This window comes from Mustela erminea, chromosome 16 (genome assembly GCF_009829155.1).
Source record: "Mustela erminea isolate mMusErm1 chromosome 16, mMusErm1.Pri, whole genome shotgun sequence".
Lineage (NCBI taxonomy): Eukaryota > Metazoa > Chordata > Mammalia > Carnivora > Mustelidae > Mustela > Mustela erminea.
In genome coordinates this window covers 69,920,160-69,935,093 of record NC_045629.1, presented here as the reverse complement: position 1 = coordinate 69,935,093, position 14,934 = coordinate 69,920,160, and the positions used below count along the sequence as shown (strand labels likewise).

The following is a 14,934-nucleotide window of genomic DNA, read 5'->3' as shown; positions in this document are numbered from 1 at the left end:
ACGTGCACCCCAATGTTTACAGCAGCAGTGTCCAGAGTAGCCAAACTATGGAAAGAGCCTAGATGTCCATCAATAGATAAATGGATAAAGAAATGTGGTATATACACACAATGGAATATTAGGTAGCCATCAAAAAAGAGAAATCTTGTCTTTCGCAATGAAGTGGATGAAACTAGAGGGTATTATGCTAAATGAAATAAGTCAATCAGAGAAAGACAATTATCATATGATTTCACTGATATGAGGAATTTGAAAAACAAGATAGAGGATCATAGGGGAAGAGAAGAAAATATGAAACAAGATGAAACCAAAGAGCAAGACAAACTACAAGAGACTCTTGATCTCAGGAAACAAACTGAGGGTTGCTGGAGCGGAAGGGGTTGGGAGGGATGGGGTGGCTGGGTCATGGACACTGGGGAGGGTATGTGCTATGGGGAGCGCTTGAATTGTCTAAGACTAATGAATCACAGACCTGTACCCCTGAAGCAAATAATACATTATATGTTAATTTAAAAAAAAAAACTGGGTTGGCCAGGACACAAAAGAATGAAAGATATAGTGCTGCCACCAGCAGAAGCTTAACGCTTAAAGACATAGAATAAAATGTTTCCTCACAGTGACAGGTCACTACCCATTGGCTCCACTTCAGAACAAAAGAGCTTCTCCTTACCAATACAACTGCAAACTCACACAGGGCTTGAAAACACAAAACCCGTTTATTTATATTCTCTCCACTTACACTCTTTCTATTCTCTCATTGTCAAGAATTTATGGGGATCACACATTTGAAATATAGCTGACAACTTGCATAGGACACATCAGAGCAATAAATCCAAGGCATTTTCCTCTCCCGATATGTTTTCAAATGGGTGCCACTAGTAAAGTAAACACAAATTACTTAAAGACGGAAATGCAGCTCAAGGACTATTGCTCTGTGCATGTAGGTATATAATTATGCTATTCATTGAACTATCTTGCTGACATCTTTGAGTGATATTTGGTTATCTAAGGAAACATCAGAAGTTATTCCTCAATTACTGAAGTTTTACTCAGTTGTCTGGTTCTTAGCTCTAGTATGAATTCCCCTCTCTTATAATCTCTTTCTTGTTGCTACAAATGGTACAGACTTAGTGATCAGGGAACTTCAAACCCACCCAGCCACGGCCATGCTGCTTGCTGGCCTCCACAAAGACCCCATCCCCCCAATTCCACTCAACACCTCTTGGTCACACCATGAGGACTAAGCTCCCCTCGGTCTGTCCCCACCACCATGAGACCCCTTTTACAGAGAGCGGCCCTGCCTTCAAAGAAACATAATCTCTGGCCTTTCCCCAGGGGGGTTTTCTACTGTCTTATCTCCTCTCTGAATTTGAACTCAAAATTCCCTTTCAGATACTATTTAAAACTGATCAAAGGAAGGAACTTCTCCTTTACTGAATGTCCTGGGCCAGGTTATAGATTAGCACAACTATTCCAGGTGCTCTCGCTTTCCATCATTACCAGACCTCCACAACCTGGAGTCTCATCCCCACTTTAAGAAGAAACTGAGGCTCAGGGCTAGAGCGGAGAAAAGCCAGAATTTAAGCAAAAGCTCCTTTCCCCTCACTCTGATTTTAAGTACATTGCTATTGTCTCTGTCAGAGGATTTCACTGTTACTATTATTTCGTAGCTGTTTTGTAGATACATGTCCAGAGGCTTTGTATCTTCACTAGACCAAGCATGCTACTGGCAGGAACTGAACAAGTAATTGTGAGGTTAATAAAGAACAGCTTTTGGGGCACTAGGGTGGCTCAGTGGATTAAGCCTCTGCCTTCAGCTCAGGTCATGATCTCAGGGTCCTGGGATGGAGCCCCGCATCGCATCGGGCTCTCTGCTCAGCAGGGAGCCTGCTCCCCACCCCTTCTCTGCCTGCCTCTCTGCCTACTTGTGATCCCTCTCTCTCTGTCAAAACAAGTAAATTTTAGAAAAAATAAATAAATAAATAAACAACTGCTTTCAACACCACACTTTGAACACGCATTCGTTTCACGGTGAACCTTCTTAACATCTGGTGATCGAGTCCCCCATTCAATCTAGTTTCCTGCCTCCCTTCCACTGCCCATTAGCACCACCGCTTGGTAACTGGGAACGGCCTCAATCTCCCAACTCTAATTTTAACACTTATCAATTATGGTGAAACATTTGTTATGGAAGGAGCTAAAATGACGATCTAAAATAAGGGCTTGATGCTATATATGGGCCAGGCTCAGTGTCAGAAATTAATAGGAGTTGGCTGTATTAAAGAACACTCCCATCATTTAACTAACACAAGTAATTAGCTACCAGGACTGCCTGGGGCCACTGAGGCCCAGGAGTTCAGTGTCTGTCTGGAGCACTCTGGTGAACGAGGCCTTTCAAATGTCTATGCTTTTACTGCCCATGTTGCTGCTGCGTCCCCCCTGCCTGTCCTGGACCCTCTTCTCTTCCTTTCCTCAAAAACAGTTCCTTCCCTCCACTCTCCTGAATCAACACTCCACACAGGGGTCTTGTTTACTTCACAGACTCTGAGAGCCCAGGCAATCACCGCATATTTGCAAAAAAAACTTTTCCTTCCTCTTTTTCACCGTTGGAATAATGCACAGTCTTTTCGGAGGCCTTTCCTGATCTGCACAGAAACATCTCCTAGGCCCATTTCAGAATTTCAGATAGGGAGTGTGACGCACTCCCCCTGTTCCCTGGACACCACAGAAAAGGCTGCAAACTGCAGGCCCATCCTCTGAAGCACGAACAGGTGGAGACGACAGAAGTAGTTCACGAAGTGGGTTCTGTGGTCACCAGTCCTTCCCCCGAAGAGATTTTCTAGTTAAAGAAGTTTAAAAAATTAGTAAATGTACTTCCTTTAGAAAATCACAATGCATAAAAGCATATTAAAGGCTTTGGAGTCTTTAAGGAAATTCTTTCAATCAAGCATTCCCCAAACTTATTTGACCACAAAATCCTTTTTCCTATTATACTTATTCACATCCTGATTAATCGGTATTACGGAGGAAACTTTTGAAAATGCTGCACTGGAGACACATTAAGTCCCAGTAGAGTATAAACATTTTATAATTCTGATTAAATTCCAACACTTAATACCTACAAAACACTAAGATGGATTTCTATAAACCACCCGTGAAAATCAGTCTCATGATAGCACAAGCAGAATGTTCACCTAAAAGCAGCGACAACACTTGGTGACCTACAAGATTTAGATATAGGTTCTTTCCTACAGAAGTAACTCAATTAGTGAAATACTGTATCCAGACCTACCTACTCTCTCTGTAGAATAGACAAAATGGTACCAAACACAACCTTAATTGGGGCATAACTGCAGAAGGAGTTCTAAAGCACCAGAACAGAAAGTAATTACCAGTAATCACAGAAAGAGACACATTCCGGGCCAAGTAGCTGAAAAGTGAATACCCAAAGTCAACTTTTTTTTCCCCTTGCTTAATTCCCACACCTGGGCAACACTCCTAGAGACAAAAAGGGTCATATATGAAGTATTAGGAAACTTTTTTTTTTTAATTTTTTTTTTTAGATTTTATTTATTTATCAGAGAGAGAGGGCGAGAGAGCAAGCACAGGCAGACAGAATGGCAGGCAGAGGCAGAGGGAGAAGCAGGCTCCCTGCCGAGCAAGGAGCCCGATGCGGGACTTGATCCCAGAACACCGGGATCATGACTTGAGCCGAAGGCAGCCGCCCAACCAACTGAGCCACCCAGGCGTCCCCATTAGGAAACTTTTGACAAGAAAAGTGGTGCAAGACCGTGCACCATCTTGTGTCAAATACAGGGAGCAGCAAAGAGGGTCTTCTTCAGTTCTTTCCCAAATGGCTCCAAGAGATTTTCACTATTTCCACCAGCACCTCTCACCTCCTTGCTATTCTGCTGATATCTAATTTCTCTCATGCTCAGGAATCTTCTGTCCCCAAATTTTTTAACCCCCCAACTAACTTCCCCTTCTTCTCCTTTTGTCAATGACTCACAATGTGGAGTACATTTCTGTTTAGTCAGTAGATGATCGTATCTAATAAATTACATCCTCTGGCCTGAAACTTCCTTCAGATACTATAAAACATTCATTTTCTAAGTAAGAAATGCTTCCCAAATCTGGTTAAAGTAAAATGGTAACTCCCAACTTGCAAGATACCTCATATGATTTCATGTTCAAGTGGTGGGTGTTAAGGTATAAGATTTACAGAAGGCAAAGCTTACCAACCGATGAAGGGTGAAGGGTGAGGAAGCAGAGGGAAGTGATATGTCAAAAAACGTTCTCAACCATGTAGTTGCATAATGACAAGGCTGAGGTAAGCTATACCTTTGACCCACCTTGTTCTTTTATTATACCTAAGATTGTGTTGGTTTCAACAGTTTACCTGAGGTATATTTCTACTTTTCTAACTCTCACCACATTCGTTTGAAAGGGCAGATTAAATATTCAGGTTAGCTTATCAAGTAAAAACAACAGTACACAGGGCTATCCATGAACAGATTTATAAGAAACAACACAAGCAGACCAATTTAGCACCTAGTTGCTCTTATTCGGTTAATAAAAATAATCACCCTCCCCAGGTAGGGACTGTTATAAAACACTGACTTAAGAAAACAAAAACTAAATATATGGCAGAAATCCAATTTAAATGCTTTAAAAAAAATCTTACATAATCTAGAAGATACACATAGCACAGAGGAAAGTAGTATCGGAGGAAAGTAAGGAAAATACACATACTCTGATTTTCCAAAAAAATTAACACACGGAAGCAGTCCCTACTAAAAGAATAGTATACAGGTAAAATCTGGCAAAGATTTAAAGTTTGTTGAACTGAAATTACACAATTAAGCAGCATGACAAAAAAATAAACACCAAAGTATAATATGAATCTCACAGTGTAGGTTACTTCTGCTAAGCTCTAGGACTGAACTGCTTATCAAAAAGCACCCAGGATGCATATTGTATCCCTGACTCCTAATAATGTGAGGAACTAATCTGAGCCTGTTAGGACATCTATCATTCAGCTTCATGGTGCTCATCCTTTTTCACCAGAATTAAGGTGATTGGCTGCAAGGACCATCCCCATGACAGTGGTTAGACCCTTTATCATCTCTTATTTGGAGAAACACACACCTGAAAATGGATTTGAAGATTTCCTGAACCAAACTGGTATCCACTCTCTGGCATCTGAAGCCCCAAGATGGGACTATAGGCTTACTTTTAAACAATCCCATAAACACTAAAATACACAGTTTGGAAACACACAGCATTACCAATGTTCATTCAATACCAATTCAAGGTTTCACTCTGAGAGGCATAATCCCTGCTCAACTAGTGAAATGGCTTGATAAGCAGAGTACCAGTAATAAAATGATCCTTAAATCAACTACTGCCGTGACCTGCATTACTACTCAGTTTCTGGCACACAGTAGGCCCTCCTATTGTGAATGAATGAATCACTGAACAGCCTTACGTATGTTACTCAACTACTCTGCATATTTTAAACTTTCTATATATAAAAATAGGCTTTCTCTGGCCTAGTTTCCCAAATTGCCTGAAACTCTGACATTGACACAGTAAAAAGATGCTTCCATTTCAGGCAGAAGTCACAGAGACAGAGAAGTCATAGACCATGATCCCCATGTCGAGGCTCCTTCGACTTTCCTCTTGGATTACATACCACGTCCTCAGGAAGGAGTTTCCCAACCCCCAGCAGTACCATGCCCCCTGAGTTATTAAGTCTCCTTGAATACTTTATTTTCCTTTTGTTGCACACACCACAAGTCATTAAATAAGATCTGTATGGCTCTTTGTTAAACGTCTGTCTCTCTCTCTAGACTCTAGACATCCTGAAGTTGGTGGTCATGTGGGCTTTGGTGACTGACCTAGTTCGTGCACCCAGAAGTACCTTGCACATAGGTATTTAGTAAATATTTATTCAGTGAATGTTTGAAAACAAGAAGCCCCCTTTTGAGAACAATGAGAGAACAACGGTACCCCTTCAATACACTCAAATAATAAGAGCTTAGAAACCGGGGGAAAAAAACATTAGGTCATCAGGCGTAATGTTCAGAACATCACTGTTCTCAGCATGAAACTGAGACAAGTTTTTCCCTGGCAGTCCCAGTGAGAAAAGAAGTAACTGCACCACAGGGTGTCAAAGCACTTTCATCATGTGTGTGCTTCATGAATGAAAGTCTCCAAAGAGTTCAGACACATCTCTCTGTGGTTTGACATGAATATTCTAAAGACCTGTGACAGGTATACACCCATGTATCCTGAATGTTTTAATAAATGACTTAGAGACTGTGATTTGGGTGGGGGGGGGGTGTTAGGAATCACTGTATAATATTCCCTCTATCAACTAGCTTGGACAAAGTCTTAACTTTTTTTTTTTTTTTTTAAGTTGCAGAGCACTGAAAGAAATACCGATTCTAAATAAAATCTTCAGGCATTATAGACTGTGGTAGCTCTATTTTCTCAGAGGACAAAGACAGGCAATCTGAGAGCTTCTGTTGGATGCCAAAGGGACTTCCCAGAGATTGCTGGTAAATGGATCCACATCTCTAAGGTTCCCAAGGAAACTTCTAAAGCCTTTTCAGAGCCTTTTCTGAAGGTCTGACCTTCAGAATCTTGTGAAGGTGAAGCAGGAGAGAGACTTCTATTTAAACAATACGCTCTAATGCTCCGTGATGATTAAAAAACTTTTTTTTTTTCCATTGCTGTGACTACATGAAAATTTACCAACAGAGAAATTACAGGATGGGTCAGAATTTTGGCCAATGTTGAAGTAATGGGAGTACTACTTGCCTTTCAGAAAGATCTTGTTCCACCTTTTTTAAGGAATATATTTGGAATTCTGAATTTGCAAAAACCCAGTATCTTATGTCTCCATCAAATTTTAGGAAGGTCAAAGGTTTGATACATAGTATCTAATCTGATTCACATAATAATCTTCTGAAATAGGCAGGCCAAGAATTTTGTACATGAAGAACATGAGGTTCCTAAAGGTTAAGTTTCTTGACCCAGGATCATAACGTAGGAAATGGAAGAACCAAGAGTGGAAGAGTTTCTGATCTCTAGGCCATTGCTATTCCTAAGGAACTGCACCACTCTGGCCCTTCTCAAGCTGCTGTTCATTTTTCACTCCTCCCCAAAGTAAGCAGTAAGATAGAAACATCTGTGACTTCTATGCACGTAGAGAGCATAGTCAATGAATAGTGCAAAATATTTCCCTCAAAATAAAGTCATATCCCCACTATGTCCCTACATCTGTGAATCCTAGAGTTTAAGAGAGAAAAAAAATTCATATTGAGTTCTTTAACTTCCAAAATCTGATTTCTTATCTATTATGTACACTATGCTATCACATTGCACAACATCAAAGGTAAAGATAGAAAGGCCTATCAAATAACCTCCATAGAATGTTAAGTAAGGGTCAAAGCAGGACTGATCTAAGTAAGAGGCCCAACTCTGATTTTGGTGGCAAACAGACTTTGTTCTATAAAGTCAGCCTTGTTCTTTTAAGTCATTGGTCTCTAACCATGGATACATATTAGAATGAGTTTTTTAAAAAACGCCGGTGACCCAATCCTGCTCCAGAAATGAAATCAGAATCTCATTAGAATAGGGACAGGATGGTTCTGAGGGTCAGCGGGAGCTGAAAACCTCTGGTCAAAGTGCTTTTTGTTATCCACTTCCGTAGTTTCCTGTGGAAGGAATATTCACAGTCCGAGGACTAACAGCCACAGTGGTAAAAAAAAAATCAGACTTTTACAAGCTGAATGAGTTTACACTTCTTGGATATTAGCAGATATGCTTAACTCACAAATACTATACTTAATAACTATTAGCCATTAAAAAAGAAAAAAAAACACAAAAAATTTTTTTAGAAAACACAGAACTTCATAAAACAATAAACATATAATTATGTAATGCCCATTTAAGTAAAGCTTAAGTAATAAAACATTCTTAAAAGTTTATCTTCCACTGAATAGTAGCCAATCTTCTAAAGTATTTGATTTTTGGCATTTTTCCCATAGGTAGAAGTAACAAAAGGCAAATAAAGAAATCAGAAGTACAAGACACCCTATTACACAGGTATTTGAAATCAGTTCAAAGGGGAGTTTCCACTGCTCAGAGGACAAAGGACTTCTCAGAAATATTACTGCAATCATATTGCTCATTTCTTACTCAACCCGGTACTGCTGAAAAGGATGTCACTATGTTCCCACCTTAACTGCCTTATGTGTTGTTTTTGTGACAGCTGGAGTCAACAAAAATAAGTGTGGCTTCTGGAAAAACTAAAATGTCAGCCTTCTTTATTTTTAAACTTGCTCTAAAACTCTCCCATATTATCTGAGCCTATGAATTTTGCAATAGCTGCATATTAGTTAAAGCTGGAGAATGAGTAACTCAGCCTGGTCTAAAGTGTATGCTGCAGTAAACATAACAATAAAAACACGTTTTATGCACCTTTTTAGCATTTCATAAGAATTCTACTCCCATTCGAAGGGGGCTTCCACTAAAGATTTCAAGACCTCCCTCTCCCTCAAAAAAGGGCAAGAAAATCTAAAATAGATGTAACACTCTAAATAAACCTAGGTGGCCGAGCTGGGAAACTATTTTGGATTCCTTTTCTATAAACTTCTTAACTAAGAAGAAATTAATGACTGCTATAGTAATGATAAGGAAATATTAAAGGTTAGAAAAGAATTTTGATGATATGTTTCTGTTTCCAGGTCACTGAGCTGTAACCAAATATTACCAGGTGAGTGGTATAAACTTACATGACTTATTGCAGACTGAACAGCCTTTACGTAATGGCTTAGTTCCCGATCCATCATGGCCAATTCGACCATTGCCTTGTCCATACTGTATTCACTACTCACTTCAGCTGTAAGAGAAAGAAAGCAAATTACTATTGTGCATTTAAAATGCCATCTCTGGGGGGCGCCTGGGCGGCTCAGTGGGTTAAAGCCTCTGCTTTTGGCTCAGGTCATGATCCCAGGGTCCTGAGATCGAGCCCCGCGTCGGGCTCTCTGCTCCGCGAGAAGCCTGCTTCCTCCTCTCTCTGCCTGCCTCTCTGCTTACCTGTGATTTCTCTCTGTCAAATAAATAAATAAAATCTTTAAAAATAATAATAATAAATAAATAAATAAATAAATAAAAAATAAAATGCCATCTCTGGGAAAAGTCGCTTCCATATAACCCTTACCAGTCAATGATCTAAACAGTTCTGTAAAAGGTACTGCATATTTTTTAAAGACCTCCTTAACATAGGCCTGCTTCATTCAAAATTCTGAGAACACACCCAGTAGAAGCAAGCTCAAAGGCTGGGGTGGAAAAAGAAAGTAGACTTAAGACTTGGGAGTTTGAAGCTGTGCCATTTAGTTGTGTGATCATAAATCAACCACTACATTTCTCTGGACCTCTGTTTCCTTTTCAGTTTTTCCTTTTCAGTTAAATCAGCCCAGCAGCACGAGGTACACATGCACCCACAGGATTATTAAAGATCAAATAAGGATTTCCATTTCCAGTACATTAGGTTACATGGACCAATTCTACTGAAAAGCAGAAAAATGCTCAGTTAATATAAAGGAAGGAAGGGGGGAAGGAAGGAAGGAAGCAAGGAAGGAAAGAAGGAAGGAAGAAAACTCCTTAAAATAAAGTTACCAGACAGAAACAACCAGGGCAACATCAAGAGAAAATAAGAAAAGCAAGGCAGAGCATAGAACAACACAGTCACATACCCTCCCCTGTGTCAACTGGGTCTTTACTCCTCAAAATACAGAGAAACCAAAGTAATGCCACCCTTGGTCCTCCAGGCTGCAGCAGGGCTGGTCTTGGCCACTGAGCAGAAAAGAGGTAAGAGAGAAAGAAAACAAACCTGTTTCTGAGAACCTGTGGCCAGAAGCCAGCTCTCCTGGATTTGCAACCTGGGTTCCCCTCATCTGAGTGGTCCGGGGAACCCAAGCTCTGATCTATGTGAGGTGGTCTCACACTGAGTACCTCCAGGTACTCCCCTCTGAAAAAGACATTTTTTATCCTAGGCCTCTACTAATCCATACAAATAATTATGCAGGAGAATGAGCAGATTACAGGAGGGGAAAAATAGAACAAAATCAACAGAAAAACCTTACAAACCTTAAAAAACACAAGAAAACACGATACCAAGAGTAAAAATCGGCAGAAACAGATCTACAAATATTTCAGATATTGGAATTATCTATCAGTTAGAGTATGAAACAATTATGCTTACTATGTTTAAAAAATTAAAATACCCTTGCATAACAGGAGACTATACAGAGTGGCTAGCAGATTGGAAAAGTGAAGAAATGTTAAGTGATTTTAAACTTTTTTTCAAGCTCTAAACACACAATTTAATAGATCAGGGGAAGATCAAGAACACAAAATATACAAATTTTAATATTAAAAAAGCTGAATGAAAAGAAGGTAAAGCTGACTTAGTCACATTTGGAAATGCACACACTCAAAGATTCTCCATTCAAATACCCTAGCTCAGACAAATGTCAGGATTTCTTGTCTACTCTGTAGAACAATAGGACATATCCCAAAGTCAATAAATAATATAAAATGCATTTACATTTGGCTTTTGAAAGTGATTTTCCTAGACTTTAAAATTATGCTTCAATTTTACGATAGTCAATTATAAACACATTTCAGAAAATATCTCCTGGATTAACTTGCTTCTGGTACAATGTCTCTTGCTTTATATTACCCAGACTTCAGAGACTGTATATATACCCTGATATAAGTTTTTTTGGTTTTGAGGAGGGGGAAGGGAGCAGTATTTACATAAGAAAAATCTGTCTTTGCATTCCCAAAATTAAATACAACATTTTTAACAAAATCGTGCATGAGCAAGGACTCAAGTCATATTACAAATAAAACTGTCAGTGTTGTGAAAATGTCCAAATGTTAAAAAGGGAGACAAACTGTTCAGGTGCTGCTGATACCAACATGTATCTGCTATGTATACAGCAACCGTTTGTTAAAAACCACATTAATTACTTGGTGACCAGAAAGAGAATTTTAAGCAATTTATATCCTGATGGTTTATGACTTCTACAAAGGCAGGCATTTTACTGTATTTGGTTAATCTATGGAAATTGATATAATGTTGGCAATCTCCCTCTGGAATTAAATGAGTTTATTTTTGAAAGCACATAAAAATGTGCTTTTGAAATTAAAAATGCTATGAAAGAGTTGGCAAAATAAAACAAATGGGATCATGGTTCTCATTATCAAAGTCCCAAGGACGCTAGCAAGACTTGAACCACATGGCAATTTCAAATCACAAGGCCAAGGAGACCCTGCCTGCAAAGAAGAAAACGAATGATGGCTGGGCCAGGTTTGATAGCATGAAGCCTAAGGCAAGAATCTCTGGAAGCCATGTGTGGTTCCCGGTAGCCTCAGCAAAGGCTCCAGGGCCCAAGAATGCTGGGACATGCTGAAGGACCTAAGTGATGAATAGTTCAGCCAGAGGCAAGATGGAAAACACCAGAAAAGATCAGGAAGCTAGTCCTGAGAGTAACTGAGACCCACACACCCCACCTGGATGTGAGCCAGCTCAGATCACTTTGGCTAAAAAGTCAGTGTCTCGGTCCATTGCAGAAGAGCGCTGGAGACCAGAGACCTAAGAACTAGGAGTCCTACAGCAAAAGGAATCTGGAAGAAAGGCCATGAGAACATCCCTGTCGAGTAGCAACCTTATATTTCAAGATTCTTTTGGTGATTCTTGCTGTTCTTCTTGTTAACCTTTATTTTCCTATTGTGATAAGAATCTCTCTTAAAACCGTGATTTCTACTCATGTTTCAGGAACACCGGGCTGCGGAAGGCATAGGGAATCTGTGTCCTGCCCTATTAACAACTGAGGTGAGGAAAGAGCATGGTGTTGCAGGAAGAAAGGCAAACAGGCCAAATCAATCCCGGAAGGATTCAAGAGGAACTTGGAACGAACACAGACACAGGGAGTTGGCTGTTGACTAAAAAGTGAAGGGGTGGTGGGGCGAGTGTGTAGGGACTGACCAGCCAAAGTTTCCTTGCTCCTTTACTGCCCTTATAATAATCCCACTACCAAAATTCCCCCACTCTTACAGGAAAGACTTCCTAAAAATCGACACCAAACTAAATCCTATACATCCTTCAAGGGTGGGGGCGGGGAGCTCAAGCCCTACCTGCTTTTAAACCTTGCTAGCCTAGAAAGATCTCCTCCTTTCCTTAATTTATCTTAACAACTATACTTGATACTTTGAAACTTTGAGCCACAAATAATCTTGTCTTCTTATGTGCCTTTGTCTCATTTTTCCAAGGAGATTTGAACCCATTTGGGAGTGAGAAGGATGCTTTGGTATTCTTGGGAGCTAGTGAAGAACTACAGCATCTCTTTCCCTTCAATGGTCTCACATGGCATTATTTAATAAATTTGAAAATTAAACTTTCATCAAACTATAAACTGTCCAGCCTCAGATATCTATTGAATTAAAGTGTAATGAAGACATAGGATATAAACTCATTTGCCCATTGTATTTTCATGGTGATCTTTCCATCAGATAAAGCTCGGCACCAGCACCTGGGGCCAAGGGAGGGAGGGGTAAGAGAAGCAAACCAATAATGTTAACATCCACAGAATGACAATCCCAGAGAGGAAAGCACTACAGTACCAGAAAAGCCTGGCATTATAGATCAGTGCAGCTGATAAAAGCATGGAAAGCAGTAACGACAAGAAAAAAAATACATAATCATAGCTGTAGCTAATAATTAGTAAGCACTATATTATGCGCCAAGATTATACTGAACACACCATTTGCAGTAAACCTCACAGCAACTCCTTTATCTGCACTTTACCGACGAGAAGGTGAGACACTGAGCCGCTGAAGGGACCCGCTCAGCACCAGAGTAATGAGGAGCGCAGCAAGGCTGCCAACTCAGGCTTTCTAGTGGCCAAGTTTGCACACCTGCCCGACTGTGTTAACAGATGCGTAACCATGAGGAGAAGGGCAAGCACCTTCAACTCCTCCATGAATTTCCAGGGAACAACAGGGAACAAGGCCCCCAACCTTATCATCTCAGCCACTTGGTGATCCATTCCAAGTGGGACACTACGGACTGTCACTCAAATGGTCCCATAAAAGCTCTTCCAAATTCCTAACAAAGAGGAAACTGTTAAGAAAAAGAAAATGATTCTTCCCTTTTAGAAGACTACTAAATTTTCATGGTGGTGAAGAGAGCGACTTTTCACATCAGCAAGGCCAGCGGAAGGGGCTGTAAAGGCAACCAAGTCACCACCCACCGATGCCAGGAGATAAGGAAATCGACTCTCGCTGCTAGGAAATCAGACCTGCATGAGGCTGAGGGCCCCAGGTGCAGCAGCCACAGAAGTGGAAGCAGCAGCAGAGACATGTTCAAGGGGGAAGTCTTCATGTTGCAGAGATACTTCTTTCTTTCTTTCTTTTTAAAGATTTTATTTGTTTATTTGACACAGAGAGAGATCACAGTAGGCAGAGCAGCAGGCAGAGGGAGAGGGAGAAGCAGGCTCTCCGCTGATCAGGAAGCCTGATGTAGGGCTTGATCCCAGAATGGCAGGATCATGACCTGAGCTGAAGGCAGCCACTTAACCTACTGAGCCACCCAGGCGCCCTGCAGAGATACTTCTGAGTGGAGCAGTTTCAAAACCATTCCTACAATCTATGCCTCTGACTGCCTTCCCCTGGCCAAATGGGGTCTGGGCAATCTAGGAATATTCCCATTTCTTCGATGTGCCATTCAATGAGCATTTATTATAATCAACCTGCGCCTGTATTACTCAAATGAACCTAAGCGATATACTTGAACATTCCTTTGTAGGCCAGTAACTACACAGGGAAGTCTCACGGAGAGCTCAGGGAGTCTGTGAGGCCTGTGTAACCCATCTGGTGCATTAATTTGGAAACTGTTCCAAGAAGTTAGCACAAAAACTTGCTTCAATATATCCCCCACCCAGGCCCCAGCAAATCAAGTCCACAGGGCACAGATAATCTCTGATTTACAGTATAAAATTACAATTTTCTGTAAGTACGCCAGTAGCAGGACTGTCCTTCAAATCTGCATGTCTGTGCTAAGGGATCCTGGTTAGCACCATCCTGAACACTGTGGACTGTTAATGGTACCCGAACATTTTATACAAATGTTATTTAGAACAGAGAGGGCCATAGAATGAAACCCATTTTTAAAAGATGGTTTCTGTTTCACTTTTCTTTTTCCTGTTCAGTGGCAAACCTTAGAAGAATGACAGTCACTGAAAGAATACTTCTTTTTAGACTGAAGTGCTCTGACATTTATAGAATATACGGAGTATCTGAATGGATGCAGTTGGCCTGCATATGGTTTTCCTAAAGTCAAACAAACCTATAATTATGCAATCTAAGCAGCCACGCTAGTCATTAGACACGTCATCTGTTACTCAATGTCAAAATGCACTAACAGCAATGTTCTAACTATTACTATTCCCTGTTTGAAGTGTTGAAAAAGGCATTAAAGTTATATGATCTGTACAACACTAAGCTGAAATGGGTGATTTCGTGTTGCAATCACTTCAACTTAAAACAAAATTCATGAGGCTTCAATGAGAGAAAGGTGATGGCAGGAACAAGTTATAGAAGCAAAATAGTAGCAATCAATGTCAGTGTCTCAAATATGAAAGACCGGGGCCAAAATGAGGCCAACAAAGAGGTTTGGAGGCAGGGGGGAATGGAAGGGAGATGACAAACTAGCTACTTTTATCTGTAGACTTGTGTGAGACAAATGCCCAGTCCTCCATTTATAACCAAAAGATACAGGTAATACGCCTGTAGCAACATGGTGATTCGTAAGCAGCACAGCATGGACTCATGAGAGTTCGTCATTCAGGTTGAGTT

The 14,934-nt window shown here is 40.5% G+C and overlaps 1 protein-coding gene across 5 annotated transcripts in view; it reads right to left on the bottom strand.

Annotated features, from left to right (window-relative positions):
• Window positions 1–14,934, bottom strand: part of NSMCE2 (NSE2 (MMS21) homolog, SMC5-SMC6 complex SUMO ligase) — a 213,731-nt gene that overhangs the window by 167,682 nt on the left and 31,115 nt on the right. For all 5 annotated transcript variants that reach the window (XM_032315665.1, XM_032315666.1, XM_032315667.1 and 2 more), the window contains one exon: window positions 8,805–8,911. In XM_032315665.1, the coding sequence (XP_032171556.1) occupies window positions 8,805–8,911 (107 nt within the window). The remainder of the gene's footprint in view (window positions 1–8,804; window positions 8,912–14,934) is intronic.